Raw genomic sequence first — 14,831 nt, forward strand, 5'->3', positions numbered from 1 at the left:
GTTCTTTCATGGGCTATTATGAAATAAAAATCACTACCCATAAAATTAGGCAGAAGGTTGAAACTCCACTAAGTGTCAGAGCTATTTTGATGCCAGAGATGGTAAAATGTGGAGGGGGAAAATGTGCATTTTAGAATTGATGAAATGCGGTCATAACAGCGAATGCTGACAATAACGGATAATAAAGTGCTTGTTGTGCCGAAGAACTAAGCACTTCACAAGGGAGTGGCTTGTGGGAGCCTCTTAACAGCCCTACAAGGTAGACATTGTCAGGAATCTTTTTCCAGAGATGAAAGCTGAAGCACAGAGAAGTTGAGTTACTGGCTCAAGGTCACACAGCTGGGACATGCTGGAGTCAGGATTTGAACCCAGGTCAGTGGGCTCAGAAGCAGCACTGTAAACCTCCACCCCCCACTGCTCTATATGCAGTAAGTTCTCCAAAAAGTGGGGGGGTGGGGAGCGGGAGCTCCCATTTTCATCATCACCGTCATTTTCCTTCCAGTGAGATCATAATCTCCCACAGTTAGGGACCCTCTTTTGTCTGCTCCACAGGCCCCGACATAGGGCTGGACCCAGCAGTCAATGCCCAGGGTTTGAAGAATGAATAACTGATGAGTTTGTAGCCCCCACCCCATCCCAGCGCCCAGCCCAGCCATTCACTCCAGAGCACCCCAAGCTGAAAAGAATAAAGGTGGTTCTACTCACCAGAGATGAACGGACAGGTCCTGAGGGGGACCCTGGGGACACAGACACCGAGACTTAGGGGAAAGGGCTCAGGGTGGCAGCAGGCGTCAGGGCACTTCATTCATTCATTCATTCATTCCACTGTCATTTATTGGGTGCCTATTACATGCCCGGCACTGCGCTCTTCACTACAAATACAGTCCCAGAATCCAGGGAGAGAGACTGACGCAGTACCAAGCGAGTCAGGGGCTGCCCTGACAGCCTGCTTTAGCACGACGCTCAAGCTAAGAATGCTTTTTACATTTTGAAGTGGTTGCAAAAAATCACGAGAAGAAGACTTCCTGGCAGGAGGAGGTGACATGAAATTCACACGTCAGGTCTGTAAGCTCCGTTTTGCTGGAACGTGGCCATGCCCGCCCATTTACAGGTCACTTGTGTCTGTTTTTGCTTTGCTGCAGCAGAGCTGAGTAGCCACAAAAGGGAGTCTCTGATCCCCTGAAGCTGAAACTATTTACGATCTGTCTATTTACAGAAAAACTTTGCCAATCCCTGATCCAAATAAATGTAAAAGTGCTCATTTCCATCACTTCGCACCCATCAGGATGGCTACTGTTTAAAAAAAACAACGTTGTCAAACAAACAGACAGACAGACAATAACAGCTGTTGGTAAGAATATAGAGAAACAGAAACTCTAATAAGAGTTTCATCACTGGCACTCCGACATCACTGGCAGGCATGTAAAATGGTACAGCCACTTCGGAGAACAGATGACAGCTCCACAGAAAAATAAAAATAGAATTACCAAATAACCCAACAGTTCTTCTCCTGGAAATAGACCCAAATGAATTGGAGAGAAAACAAGGGACTCAGGGAGATATTTATACTTCAGTGTTCATAACGGCTCTAAGCACAATAGACAAAAGGTGGAAGCAACCCAAACGTCCATCAACAGATAAACAGATAAACAAAATGGAGTACACACACACAGTGGGCAGCTTATTCAGCCTTAACAAAGAAGGAATTTCGGACACACGCTCCAACTTGAGTGAACACTGAGGACACGATACTCAGTCAAATAAGCCAGACACAGAGGGGCGAAGGCGGTCTGACCCCACTTATGTGAGGTCCCTAGAGCAGTCAGACTCATAGAGACAGGCAGCTGAATGGTGGTCGCCGGGGCCTGGCGAGTTGCAGGAATGGGGAGTCGGTGTTTCACAGGTACAGAACGTCACTTCTACAAGATGAAGAGTCCTGGAGGTAGGTGGTGGTGATGGTTGCACAACAAGGTAGAGGAAATCAGTAACACTCAACTGTACACTTAAAAAATGGCAAATTATATGTTACAGATATTTCACCATAATTTTAAAAAATAATGAGAGGAATGAGGAGCCATCACCTCGAACTAGTCCCAAAACATCACCCCAAAAGGAAACGCATACCCATTACCCATTAAGCAGCTATTCTCTGTGCCCTTCACTTCCGGCACCTGGATGCCATCAATTTGTTTTCTGTCCCTGTGGATGTACCTACTTTAGATATTTCATATCAATGGAATCATTGCAAAATGTACTAAGGTACCCCTGAATCGTACACGTTAAAATTGTGCATTTTATGTCATGCAAATTTTACCTCTGTTTTTTAAAGGGGGGGAAATAATTAAATGTTCTATATACAGGGATATGCAAAGATCCCAACATATATTGGGGAGGGGGACCAGCTGCAAAATAGTGAATATTGGACCTTCTGAATAAACCATGGGGCAAATGAGAACCCATATCTCTACTTGCATCTGCCTTAATAAACTCCAGAGAGACGTGTAAGAAATGAATAATAGTAGTTATTTTGTCAGATGGGTGGTGCTGGGAGGGTGCGAAGCCTCAAACAGAAAGGAGAATTGTCTTTTTTTTCCCCCTATCTTTTCTCAGCGCCTTCATTGTAGTGGGAGAAAAGGAGGCAGAGATGAGTACAGCTTGAAAGAGGTAGTTACATTAGGAGGCAGAATTGGAGAGGTGCCCAGTGCTCGAGTGCCAATGTCCCACACTGGAAAGACCCGGACTTCTTGGGAAAATGGTTGATTCCCAGACTGGGGCAGAAAAAGCACTAGATAAGTCTGGTATCGTGCTGGAAAGTAAGGAAGGGCTCGGAGAACGATGGGGACACAACGAAAGGGCAGAAAAGCCAGCCTGTAGGGGCTCGCACTGGCCAAGGCTGAGACAATTTTAAAATAAAAATCCAGGAACATTTCTGGAGATAGATAGATAATACAGAGCTACCTAGTTAGATACACAGACGATTGATCAGTGGATACACAGACACACAGGTAAGTGCACAGGTGAGCCTCTCCCCGGGGCTGTCCACCCTATGGACCCTCTCTGGACACCCCCGCCCTCGCTCCGTCCAGACCTGAAGCACTCACATGCACGTAGGGCTTGACTCTGTTACAGGGAAACCAGCCAACATCGTTGGTCGACGTATTCCTGCCCTAAAAAGATGGGAGGGAAAGATGCACAGAGAGGTTACAGGCATCTGTGATGTGTGTGTGTGTGTGTGTGTGTGTCTGCCCATCTTTCACCCAATGGCCACTCTGCTTGATCTGTCTCTCTGTGGCCAGGATGACCCAGAGAGGTGCCAGCAAGTGTCAACTTCCTGGGAAGACCACCAGCTCATGAGGACCAGGCCCACAGAAAGCCCCATCAATGTCACCCTCCCAGAGCAACCTTCCACTGCCAGAGTCCAGGGGGCCATGATCCCACTTCCCAAGGTCACTTAGACCCTGACCCCACACTCGGGTCCTTCTGCATCCCTCCCATGGCCCCAGCCTGTACCTCCCACCAGTTCTGATCGGCCTCAGCCTTGGTGAGCTCCACGATGTCTCCAGGGTTGAGCCGTAGGAAAGGTCCAATGGCTCCCGGGGGCGGAGGCAGCCCATAGTACTCCTGGAACACCTCCATCTTGGGCAGACCTGGAGGGAAAGGAACGAGATGGGACACTGTGGTTGGCAGTAGAGGGCTTTCCAACCCGAGTCTCACCCCCCAGCAGGATGGCGAAAATTAAAAAGACAATACCAAGGGGTGGTGAGGGTGGGAATCCACTTGGGAAAACTCTGCAGGAACTGCTAAAGCTAATTCCATTCCCATATAGATCACCAAGAGAAATGACAGCACAGGTCCACAGAGAGTCACAGGCAGGAAGGGCCACAGCAGCTCTATTCACAAGAGCCCTCAAAATTGGCAACAAACCGAATGTCCTCCATAAGATGGACAAACACAGAGGGCAATAACCATACCATGGAATACAATACTGCCAGGAAAAAGAACAAAGTACTGCTTCAAGCAACCATACTGCTCTGTAGAATGTCATTTGTATGAAGTTCAAAGACAAGTAAAACAGATCAATGATGATGGAGTTCAGCTAGTGGTTCCTGCTGGGAAGAAGGGCTGACTAGCCATGAACATGACCAGCAGGGCCATCCAGTAAAACTTGCCGGGATGATGGAAGTGTTCTGTCCATTGATCTGAGTGGTGGTTACGTGGGTAGAAATTTATTGAGCCATACACTTAAGATTTATTCCATTTTTTATAATAGCTACAAACAAGTGTGACCTTTAAAAATTGTGAATCACTATATTGTACCCCTGTAACTTATGTAATATTCATACATCAACTCTACTTCAGTTTAAAAAAGATTTACTCATTTCATATACATTTTGGTATGTATTTTCCATCTGAATAGAAAGCATATATATCTATAAATAATGGACATGTGAGCAGGTATATATTGGATATGAAGTAAATACATAGTGGGCATATACACATATACACACTCGCATTTATATTTCATCCTACTGAAGACATTTGGGTTGTTTCTGGATTTTGACAAATAAAGCCAATGTATACACTTTTGTGTACAGCTGATTTTATACATGTATTATGATATTATGTATGTAAATAATATATATCATATGTATATATTCCTGCTATTGAGGACGCTTGAGTTGCTTCTAACTTTTGACTATTGCGGATAAAGCTGGTGTATCCATACCTAGCTACAGATATCTATAGATACCCATCTATAAGTCAGTGTAGACAGGCAGACAGATAGGTGGACAGATGGATAGACAGATGGATAGATATGAAACTGGGTCTTTGCACTGATTCTGTATGACTATAAGCAAAGAATTTCTGTCTCCCGGCCACGCCAGGTTCTCACTTCTTTAATAATGCCTTGCCCTCTTGCTTCCTAGCCTTTGCATATGCTGTTCCCTCTGCCTGGAACACTTGTGCCTTCTCCACCTCTGTTACTCCTTCTCATCCCTCAAGTGTCCACTCTAATGCCTCCTCCTCTGAGAAGCCCTCCCTGAAGACTCAGATTCACCTGGTCCCCAAGTTTCATGCTCCGGAAAACCCTCTACTTTGCCGACCCCAACTGTGACGACTTGGCCAAAGTCTGTTTCCTGCTACCAACCTGAGCGCTTTGGGAGGAGAAGCAGCCCTTGTTCAGTCACCATGTGCCCCAGACAGCATATATATAGTAGGCACTGATAAAAACCACCCACCACTGCTGTGATCCCACAGACTCCATCAACATGTAAACGAACCCAGGTCGCAGCAGCCCCAGCCCCGCCAAAAGGAATTCTGTCTCGGCCAGACTGCATCTCCCACTCACCGCCCTCCAGATGGACCACCCTATTGTGGTAAGGTTCAGTGATACAGAATCAACAGGAGAGGGGATGAGGACAACTCGCAGGGGTGTGCCCAGCCAGCTGAGACTACAGAAGGAATTTGTAAGCAAGAAAAAAAACGGGGGTGGGGTGGGGAGTGCAGTGAATAATCAGCGTGAATGGGAGCACTCGAGCAAAGCAAATAAAGAATTTCAGAGAGTTATTTACAGATTCCTTTCGGGTTTCTAGGACTGGAACAAAGGCTTTATAAGCGGGACACTACGTGGTCACTAAGAATTGTTGAGATCGGTCCCTGGGCCAGCGTCACTGAGGCGAAGACCAGATTTCTTTCCGCCGCGCACAGCGCCCCCTGCTGACTCACCCAACTCGTTCCTCTTCTTGTCCTGAGCACGACGATGCAGCTTATCCTGGAGGGAGAGACCAAGAAAACAAGCAGGGCGGCTCATCAGCCCTCATCTGAGCACCCAGCGGAGGAGCGCGCCCACTGCCGGGGTCTCCCGGGTCCTCCCCCCCTTACCACCTCCACCCGCCATGATTTTCCACGCACACATGGGGGGTGGGGGGGTCTTACCTTCTTCATATTTCCTGTAAAATCTATCGGAGGATACAGGAAATACTAGTTAGAGTGGAAAATCGCCCGCGCAGAAGCAAGCCCGCCTCCCACCCTCAGTCCCTGGTACCTTGCCCATGTCGGCCACACGGAGGGACCCTCCCCAGACACTCCTTGTGCGCAGGCGCCCGGCACCGCTGACAGCGGTATCCCTGATAGAAGGTGCCTCTAGGATGCAGGGAGGAGACAAAGGAGATTCAGTGACGTTGAACGGACACAGCCAATCGCTTTGCCAATAATGTGAAGGGCCCCTCTGGGTTCCCTTTAGAGCAGGAGAGAGATGGAGAAGCTGAAAATCAGAGGACAGCCTCCCACCTCCCAGCTCATAGGGATGGCACGCAGGGGCCCCGCCTACAGAGCAAGAGCCCACCCAGCCCAGGACCCAGGTCCATCCTCCGAGGCGCCTCACCTCAGCAGCATCTGACAAGCCTTGCAGGACGTGGTCTCCTCAAAGGAGAACATCTGGAAGTCGTGCCCATTGGCCGTGGCATTCTCGGGGTAGATGTTGGAGCTGGAGAGAGAAGTTCAAGCAACGGAACAGTGTTTAGCCATAAAAGGAACGAAGTACCAATACCCGCTGTAATGCAGATGGAGCAAGACTTCAGCCCTTTTTATGGCTGAATACTGTTCAACTGCATGGGTCTGCCCTGTTGTATTTCTCCATCCACCCACCGATGGACATTTGGGTTGCTGCCACATTGTCGGCTCTTATGACTAGTGCTGCCTTGAACATAGTAAAGACAGAAAGCAGATTAGCGGCTGCCAAGGGCAGGGAGGTGGGGAAGGGGGAGTGACTGACTGCCTCATAAGTGCAGGGTCTCCTTTCAGGGGGATGAAAATGTTCCAGAACTAGACAGAGGTGGTGGTCGCACAACATTGTAAATGTACAAATGCCATTGAACTGTACGTTTCAAAATGGCTAAGTTTTTGATTAAGTGAATTTCATCTCGAGAAAAAGGAGGAGGAAGAGAACAATGAGGAGGAAGGATTTCCAGCGTGATGGCTGGCTCTTACAAAGACTTGGCATTCTGAGGATGCAGATAGTCTTAAAGGCCTGTCCCTCCCATTTCCTAGATGAGAAAACTGAGGTTCAGAGTGGTCCCACAGTATGTCAAGGCAGGGGTGAGACCAGGGCACAGAATTGCCTCCCAGCCCCTGCATCTACGTGATACGAATCCTCTGAGGATAGAAAGATGGAGGTGGGGGCAGAGGTCTCACATGGCCATCTCAAACTGCTCCATCCATTTCTTCTTCAGTTCTCGTGTCTTGAAGAACAGCTCATAGCCCTGGGCACCTTGGTCTTCAATCAGGAGAAACATGTGAGTCCACTGCAGGGAAGCAGGGTTCAGAATGAAGGCGCCCGCCCTGCAAAGGGACGGGCCACATGCCCACTGACCCTACCCCTGTGGGGAGAGGAGGGTCAAGCCAACAGCAGGCTGCCTGCTCCCAGGAGAGCCCCGCACATGTCGCCGTGAAAAGTGCTGCCCAGGAAAAGCAAATACACACCCACAAATCTAAAATCACACACACGCAAGCACACACACGGGCATCCTAAGAGCCAAGCGGAGAGCTCAGGCTGCACTGAGGCTTCCCAGCATGGAGGTCCCCCAGTTATGGCCTCAGAAACTTACCTTTTTGTTGTCCCGCTCTCCAGAGGAGTCATCTCGAACCTGGAAGCTGTGAAGGTTCACAAAGTCCTTGAGGTCGTAGGAGTCCCCTCGGCGCTTACAGATGAGCAGAGCTTTGTCGAGCAGGAAGGCGTACCTGGAAGCAGCTGGGTCAGGCTCTTCCCAAAGTCCCCGCCAGCTCCGCCTGATCCCCTCCACCTTCCCGGCCCCGCCCTGCCGTCCCTCGAGGATTCTTGTCCTTTTCCTCCTCGGTGGTCAGCTTGGTTATCTGTCCATCTTGACCTCACTCATATGATCTGTGCCACCTGTCCTGTCAGCTGTTGTTCTGGGTCCAGCCACACATCCAGGCTGCCTCTGCCCTGCCTTTCCACCTAGGCTCCACCCTCTGGGCCGGGTGGCCCCACCCACCTGTCTATCTGGAAATCTAGCCCCGCCCCTGCCAGGCTCCGACCCAGATCCGTGTTGGCTCCGCCCACCTGTCCATCTTGGAGCGCCGCTCCACCGAAGTGATCTTGAGCTCGCCATCGATCTTGGGCCGGCCGTAGTGGGCCAGAGACTGGTCCTGCACAACAGGCAGGGTGTCTGGCAAGGGGCTGCCAAGGAGGAGACTAACCCCCACCCCGCCCCGCGGCCACACCCCTGGCCCGCCCCGCCCCGCGCCCTCACCAGGTTCTCGATGGACAGCTGGAAGTTGGTGATCTGCCGCAGCGTCTCGTTGTCCCGCTTGACCTCGTTCACGCACTGCGCCAGGTCCTGGGGGTGGGACGGGAGTGAGCCTGGGTCCCCCAACGTGGTCCAGTCCCCTGTCTAGCTGGGGACAGGAGGTCAGCCCCACCAGGGGCCAGCAGGAGGCTTAGAGAGGGTGTCCACAGTATGTCACTGTCCCCAAGGGGGGTACTTCGAATTGCTCACTGGGCATACAGGGGTGTCACCTGCGGAGGTGGTGGTGGCGGGGGGTTACCCGTGGATGCGACCGTGCCTGGGTGGGACTCACAGACTTGAACGTGTATGTGCCTGTGTGTCACCATGATCCCTGTGTGTGACCACTCACCCTCATGGCATCCAGGGCCAGTCGCAAGTTCTCCTTCTCCACTGTATCCTGCGTGTGTTTCACCAGCTCCTGCAGGACCCACAGAGATGCACATCCCCCCAGCCTGCCCTCCCCTCCTGGGGGGATTTCTGAGCAAGCCTGGCCCACCAACTCCTTCCTCCTCCTTCTGCCGCCCCCACAAGCTGCGGCATGGCCCCAGGGACCCCTCGCAGAGCGTCCCAGAGCCCAGTCCCCAGAAGTCCCTGCAGGGAGGTAGACATGCCAAGCCCATGCCTGGGCCAGCCCGCCTTGTGTACCTGGAGAAGGAGGTGGTATTTGAGCACCCGCTGCATGGGCACCATCAGCAGGTCTCGTAAGGTGAACCTCCCATTGTTCGCCCGCTGAGAACATTCCTGGGGGATCGGAGAGAGGGGTGAGCAAGAAGCAGTAAAGGCAGATGGGGATTCTTCTAGAACCTGAAGCATCAGGTCTCCCCCCAGGAAATAAGGAAGGAAGAATGTCTCAGAGCGAGGGATGATTTAAGAGCCAGCTGGAAGGCTGCCTGGAGTAAAGTCCCAGGATTCCTCAGCTGAGTGGGGCTGGAGAGGGCGAGATAGACAGGTAGAGGGTCCCCACCGTGGGGACCATGGACGGTGCAACAGAGGCTCATCCTTCCTGCCTTGTCTGTGCTTCTGCCAGACATATGGGTTCAGGCCGGGGTTCAGTCCAGGATCGGGGCTTGGCTGGGGTCGGGGCTCCGTGTGAAGCTGGCGTTCAGCCCAGACTTGGAGCACAGCCAGGGCTGGGGTTCAGTTTGGAGCCAGAGTTCAGGACAGGGTCGGGACCTCAGCCTAGGGTCAGGGTTCAGCTGGGATCAGGGCTCAGCACTCTGGTCCATCTCCTCTGCTCCACTGCTCCCCTCTTGGCTGGTCAGTCCCTCCCTCCCCAAATCTGCAGCAGGCAGACCCCTGGCTGGGCTGCAATGGAAAGTGGCACCATCTCCAGCTCAGTCTCTTCTCAACTGCCCCCGGAGCCTGGGAAGGAGTGGGAGCTCCCCGACCCAAGACGTAGCCTGGCACACGCCCACCTCCAGCTTCATCTGCACATCCTCCCGGGCTGTGGCCACATGGTCCAGGTGCTTGCTGGCCGACTCCACCTGGCTGCAGTAGCGGCCGTAGATGAGGAACCTGCGGGAAGAGGACAGGTGGCCAGGTAATAGTGCAGCACCAAGGTCAGGCCAATCTGGGTGGCAGTCCCAGCCCTACTTCTTCCTGGCTGGGTGCCACTGAGCCTCAGTCTCCCTGTCTGTAAAATGGACACCTCCCACATGGGGTATCGTAGCATGAAATGAGATAATGCATAAAAAGCTCTCAGCACAACACCCAGTGTATAGTCTTTGCTCAATGTTCATTTATTTAATAAGCACTTATTGAGCACCAACTGTGTACCGGGTCCTGTAATAACTACCTAAGGCATTCAATTTATTCAATCCTCATCACAACCCTAGGAGGTATGTTCCTGTATCACACTGATTTTACAGATGTCAACACAGAAGCACAGAGAAGTTGAGTGACTTCCCAATGCCACACAGCTCCCACGAGAAAGAGCTGGGAATTTAACCAGAGATGGGCAGTCCCTTGCCTATGAGCAAAGAAGGGAAAGTCCTCTCTGTCCAGTGGTCTCTGAGGACAAAGCCTCCCAAATGCCCAGTCTGGGCAGGGCAGGATGACCTCTGGAGGTCTGGGCTGGCCAGCTGGGTCTCACCTCTCCTTGTATTTGATGAAGACCTGGTAGAGGTTGGGTGCACTGGGGCTGGCCAGGGCTTCCTTCATCTCCTTTAGGAAGTGGGTGTGCACACGAAGCAGGTCCTACTTGGAGGGAGGGGTGAGGGATGGGGCCAGAGCCTGGTGCTTGGGGTGCCGGGCATCCACCCACCCTGTGTCATTCATCTCCCAACCCCTACACTCCAGGGACAAGTGAGGCGGCAGACCATCTCCACTGGACAGAAGCCCAGGAGTGCTGGGGAAGGGCCGGCTCACCTCAATGTTAATGAAGATGATCTCGATGTCTTGAGGTTTAAGGAACCGTTGCAAGGGCTTCAAAAAGTACTGTGGGAGGGGGTGAGGAGAGGAAAGGATGAAGGAGGGTGAGACTTCTCCCTCCTGTGCAGTCCCAGAGACACAAGGAGGAGAAGAGAGATGGAAAGAGACAAACAGAAACAGAGAGAGAGAAAGAGAGATGTGCAGAAAGAGAAGGACAGAGGCAAGGAAACAAAGATGGACAGTAAAGGAAAGAAAAGAGAGGCGGAGAAAGTCCACATGGAAACCTGTGCAGGACTGTTCGTAGCAGAATTACTCATAAGAGCCAAAAACTGGAAACAACCCAAATGTCCATCAATGGATGAATGGATAACAACATGTGGTCCGGCCATGAAAAGGAACAAAGCACAGCTCGCTACAACGTGGATGAACCTTGAAAACGTGACGCTCCGTGAGAAGCCAGACACAAGAGACTACAGCGTGTATGAGTCCATTTACGTGAAACGTCCAGAATAAGCAAACCCATACAGACAGAAGGGACAGCAGCGGTTGTCAGGGGCTGGGGGAGCGCGGGGGCTTTTGAGGTGACGTCTGAGGGGTACGGGCTTTCTTTGGGGGGATGATGAAGATGGTCTAAAATTAAGCAGTGGTGATGGTTGCACCCGCTTGCGAATCTTTCAAAAAGCACTACAGTGCGGCTGTTAATGGGGCACCTGCACGGTACACTGACGCAGTCTCAGTAGCGCTGGCGGAAAGGAGGCGGCCAAAGGGAAGAGCAACCGGAAAGTCAGAGACAGTAATGGAGCAAACGGACAGAGACGAGGATGCAGCACAGGACACAAACGAGGATGGAGGCAGAGAGAAAGGGAGATAGACAGAGAGAGGAAACCAGGGGCAAAGCAGCCCAGAGCCCCAGGCTCGTCTGGGACACCCGCCGCCTCCCCGCGGTCGCGCACCCGCCCGCCCGGCTCCCGCGCATGCGCCTGGCAGCGGCCGGGTCGGCGCGCCGCACCTGCTGGATGGAGCCCAGCGTGTCCGTGTACTTCTCCTCCGTCTGCTGGATCTCCCGCAGACAGCAGCACCGCTTGTCGTACTCCGTCATCTTGGGCTGAGAGAGGGAAGGGGAAGCCGGTGTTGGGGGGCCCTGGGCTGCGCCCCACCCCTGCGCCTGCCCGGGCCCGGCCCTGCGCCCCCACACACCTGCATGGGCACCGGCTCCGTGCGCATGAGGTCCTCATAGATCTCGTCGCCCTCGGCCTCCTCGTTCTCCACGCAGTCGTACAGGTCCTCATCCTCCTCCACTGTGTCGCTGCGGGACGCGGAGTCAGGCAAGGCCAGGGGAACCCCGAGACCAGGGGCCCCTCAGATCCCCTGGGGCAGGGTCGTGTCCCCTCAGGCTCCCAGGGCAAGGTCGTGATCCCAGACACTCACTCGATCTGGTCGGACAGGCCACTGTAGATGTCTTCATCACCCACACTCTCCTCCTCAGTGGGGAAGGGCCTGGGGGAGTCAGGACGGTATGAGCCAGAGGTCCTGGGGGGCCAGGTCGGGAGGGGGCTTCAAGGAGGAGGATTGGGACTGAATGGGTCCGAAGTTGTCAGCTCAGATGGCTACTCACATGATCCCCTTGTTCTGGGCAATTGGGGTCCAGGACAGAGCGGACAGGGTGTAGATGACCTGTGACAAGGCAGTGGCTGCTCAGCAAATTCCTTGCCACCCCAACTCCAGAACACAGCCTCCAAGCACCTGACCTTGAAGTTAGACCCCATGTCCTTTGGGGGCTTAATTTGGGATATTCCTACCTTCCCATCCCCGACGTCAGCATATCACTGTTTCCACCACTTGATATCTTTGTTCTATTTAATCCTCATAACCACTCAGAGAGGATGGGATGATCTTATTTCCATGTTACAGACAAGGGACCTAGGGCTCAGAGAGGCACAGCCACATATCTGAGGTCACACAGCAAGTGGTGGAGCAGGAACTCAAACTCAGTTCTACGTGTCCTAAGCCAGGCTCTTTGCACCTGTTTGGTCTGGCCCATCTGTCCTTCCCTGTCAGCCCTTGGCTTGCCCAGTGTAGCCATTCATGGAAATGAATTGAAATCCAATCTTTGGGCGCTAGGTGTTCAGCTCATAGGCAGCTCAGTCTCAGCTCACCTTCCCAAAATCCTGCACATCGAAGAGGTCAAAGGCCTCAAAGAGCTCACTTCGCTTGAGGCCAAACTTCTCGTAGCAAGTAGACAAGAAGGTACGGATATTCTTAAGGCACAGGAACTGTGGAGAGAGAAATGAGGATGGAGGAAATACAATGGGATGGGGAGAAGCTGACCCTTGGCTGTCTGACTTGGGGACTGGCACAGAAGAGGAAAAAGAAGGCACAGCACCCTCCTCAAGAAAGATCAAGCTGTACCTGAAGCCAGATCTACCCAAGAATTTTTTTTTTAATGAGGAAAAATGTATAAGATATAAAATTAACCATTAACCAATAACAAAATGTGGTATATACATATAATGGAATATGACTCAGCCATTCAAAAGGAATGAAATTTTTATTTATGCCACAACATGGATAAACCTTGGAAACATTATGCTGAGTGAAATAAGCCAGACACAGAAGGAAGAATATTGTGTGATTCCACTTACACGAGGTCCCTAGAATAGGCAAATCCATAGAGACAGAAAGTAGGATGGTGAATACCAGGGGCTGGGGGAAGGGAATAGGAAGTTAGTGTTTAATGGGGACAGAATTTCTGTTGGAGATGAGGAAAAAGCTTTGGATATAGTGGTAATGGTGACACAACACTGTGAATGTATTCAACGCCACTGGAACGGTACACTTAAAATAGTTAACATGACAAATACTATTTTATTTATATATTATTCATATATTTTCATAGGAATTTATATTTATATTATTTTATTTATATATAATGATAAATATGTACAGTTCCACAGTTTTAAAATTTAAACATTAATCATCTTAGAATATATCCTTCAGCAGCATTTAATACATTCACAATATTTTGCACCATCACCCCATCTAGATCCAAGAGGAAGCCCTGCACCCATTAAGTGGTCACTTGGAAAGCCCCCTCTCCTCTCCTTGGCAACCACTAGTCTGATTTCTGCTTCTATGCATTCATCTATATGCATCAACTGATACTGGATACACAAAATGAGATGTAGCCAAACAATGTTGTTCCCTCCACTTGGAATGTATTTTCCTGTGTTATGATCTGAATTGTGTCACCCCCAAAACACATCTGTTGAAATCCTAAACCCCAGGACCTCAGGAGATGAGTGTATTTGGAGATGGGGCCTTTAAAGAGGTAAGTAAGGTGAAATGAGACCCTATAGGTGAGCTTTCATCCAGTCTGACTGGTGTCTGTATAGGAAGAGATTAGGACACAGACACACACAGAGCGAAGACCACGTGGGGACATGGGGAGAAGCTGGCCGTCTGCAAGCCAGGGAGAGAGGCCTCAGAAGAGAGCCCCTGCTGACACCTCCAACTCAGACTTCCAGCCTCCACACCTGCGTGAGAACACATGTCTGTTGCTTAAGCCCCCCAGGTGTGCGGCGCTTTGTCAGGGCCGCCCAGGCAAACTCACACACCCCAGCGTGCACAAGGCTCCTGGCCACCTTCTTCAGGTCTTTGCTCAAATGTCACCTTCTCTGTGAGGCCTCCTCTGACCACCCTATTTTCAACGCCACCCTCCTCCTCTGGCATTTTCCATCCCCTCCAACTGCACTTCACTTATTTTCTTTATGGTCCATCTCCAGCCCTTAGAATGTCAGTTTCAGGAGGGCAGGGCCATCGCTTCACTTCTTAGTGGATACCCAGCATCTGGAATACAGCCTCCATAGATACGTGTTGAATGGATGGATGGCAGCGAGGGCCCGGAAACCCACATGTTTAACAAGCTCTCCAGGTGACGCCCAGGTAATTGCTCACGCCTACTCTGTGACTCTACAGATTGCAATATTTGCATTTAGGGGATGCCTCCTACACGTGGTTGGGCACTCAGACTTATTCCATTCTCTTGATAACCCTGTGAGTTTTTAATGTCCATTTTACCTATGAAGAAGCAGGCTCAGAGGGGAAAGGAACGTTGCCCAAGATTATTAACAGCAAGGGTGAAATCCACGGCATAGA

At 51.3% G+C, this 14,831-nt stretch overlaps 1 protein-coding gene across 1 annotated transcript in view; it reads right to left on the minus strand.

The window, feature by feature from the left end:
* The window catches only part of VAV1 (vav guanine nucleotide exchange factor 1), a 47,754-nt gene that overhangs the window by 10,802 nt on the left and 22,121 nt on the right, over window positions 1–14,831 (minus strand). The window contains exons 2-22 of the mRNA XM_015241110.3: window positions 12,833–12,949; window positions 12,292–12,350; window positions 12,105–12,173; window positions 11,874–11,982; window positions 11,686–11,781; window positions 10,674–10,742; window positions 10,399–10,502; window positions 9,722–9,821; window positions 8,952–9,047; window positions 8,656–8,724; window positions 8,271–8,357; window positions 8,081–8,166; window positions 7,608–7,740; window positions 7,195–7,304; window positions 6,386–6,487; window positions 6,047–6,144; window positions 5,938–5,960; window positions 5,728–5,773; window positions 3,511–3,647; window positions 3,102–3,167; window positions 706–737 (exon numbers count right to left, since the gene is read on the minus strand). Of these exons, the coding sequence (XP_015096596.2) occupies window positions 706–737; window positions 3,102–3,167; window positions 3,511–3,647; window positions 5,728–5,773; window positions 5,938–5,960; window positions 6,047–6,144; window positions 6,386–6,487; window positions 7,195–7,304; window positions 7,608–7,740; window positions 8,081–8,166; window positions 8,271–8,357; window positions 8,656–8,724; window positions 8,952–9,047; window positions 9,722–9,821; window positions 10,399–10,502; window positions 10,674–10,742; window positions 11,686–11,781; window positions 11,874–11,982; window positions 12,105–12,173; window positions 12,292–12,350; window positions 12,833–12,949 (1,808 nt within the window). The remainder of the gene's footprint in view (window positions 1–705; window positions 738–3,101; window positions 3,168–3,510; window positions 3,648–5,727; window positions 5,774–5,937; window positions 5,961–6,046; window positions 6,145–6,385; window positions 6,488–7,194; window positions 7,305–7,607; window positions 7,741–8,080; window positions 8,167–8,270; window positions 8,358–8,655; window positions 8,725–8,951; window positions 9,048–9,721; window positions 9,822–10,398; window positions 10,503–10,673; window positions 10,743–11,685; window positions 11,782–11,873; window positions 11,983–12,104; window positions 12,174–12,291; window positions 12,351–12,832; window positions 12,950–14,831) is intronic.

This window comes from Vicugna pacos, chromosome 22 (assembly GCF_048564905.1).
Source record: "Vicugna pacos chromosome 22, VicPac4, whole genome shotgun sequence".
Lineage (NCBI taxonomy): Eukaryota > Metazoa > Chordata > Mammalia > Artiodactyla > Camelidae > Vicugna > Vicugna pacos.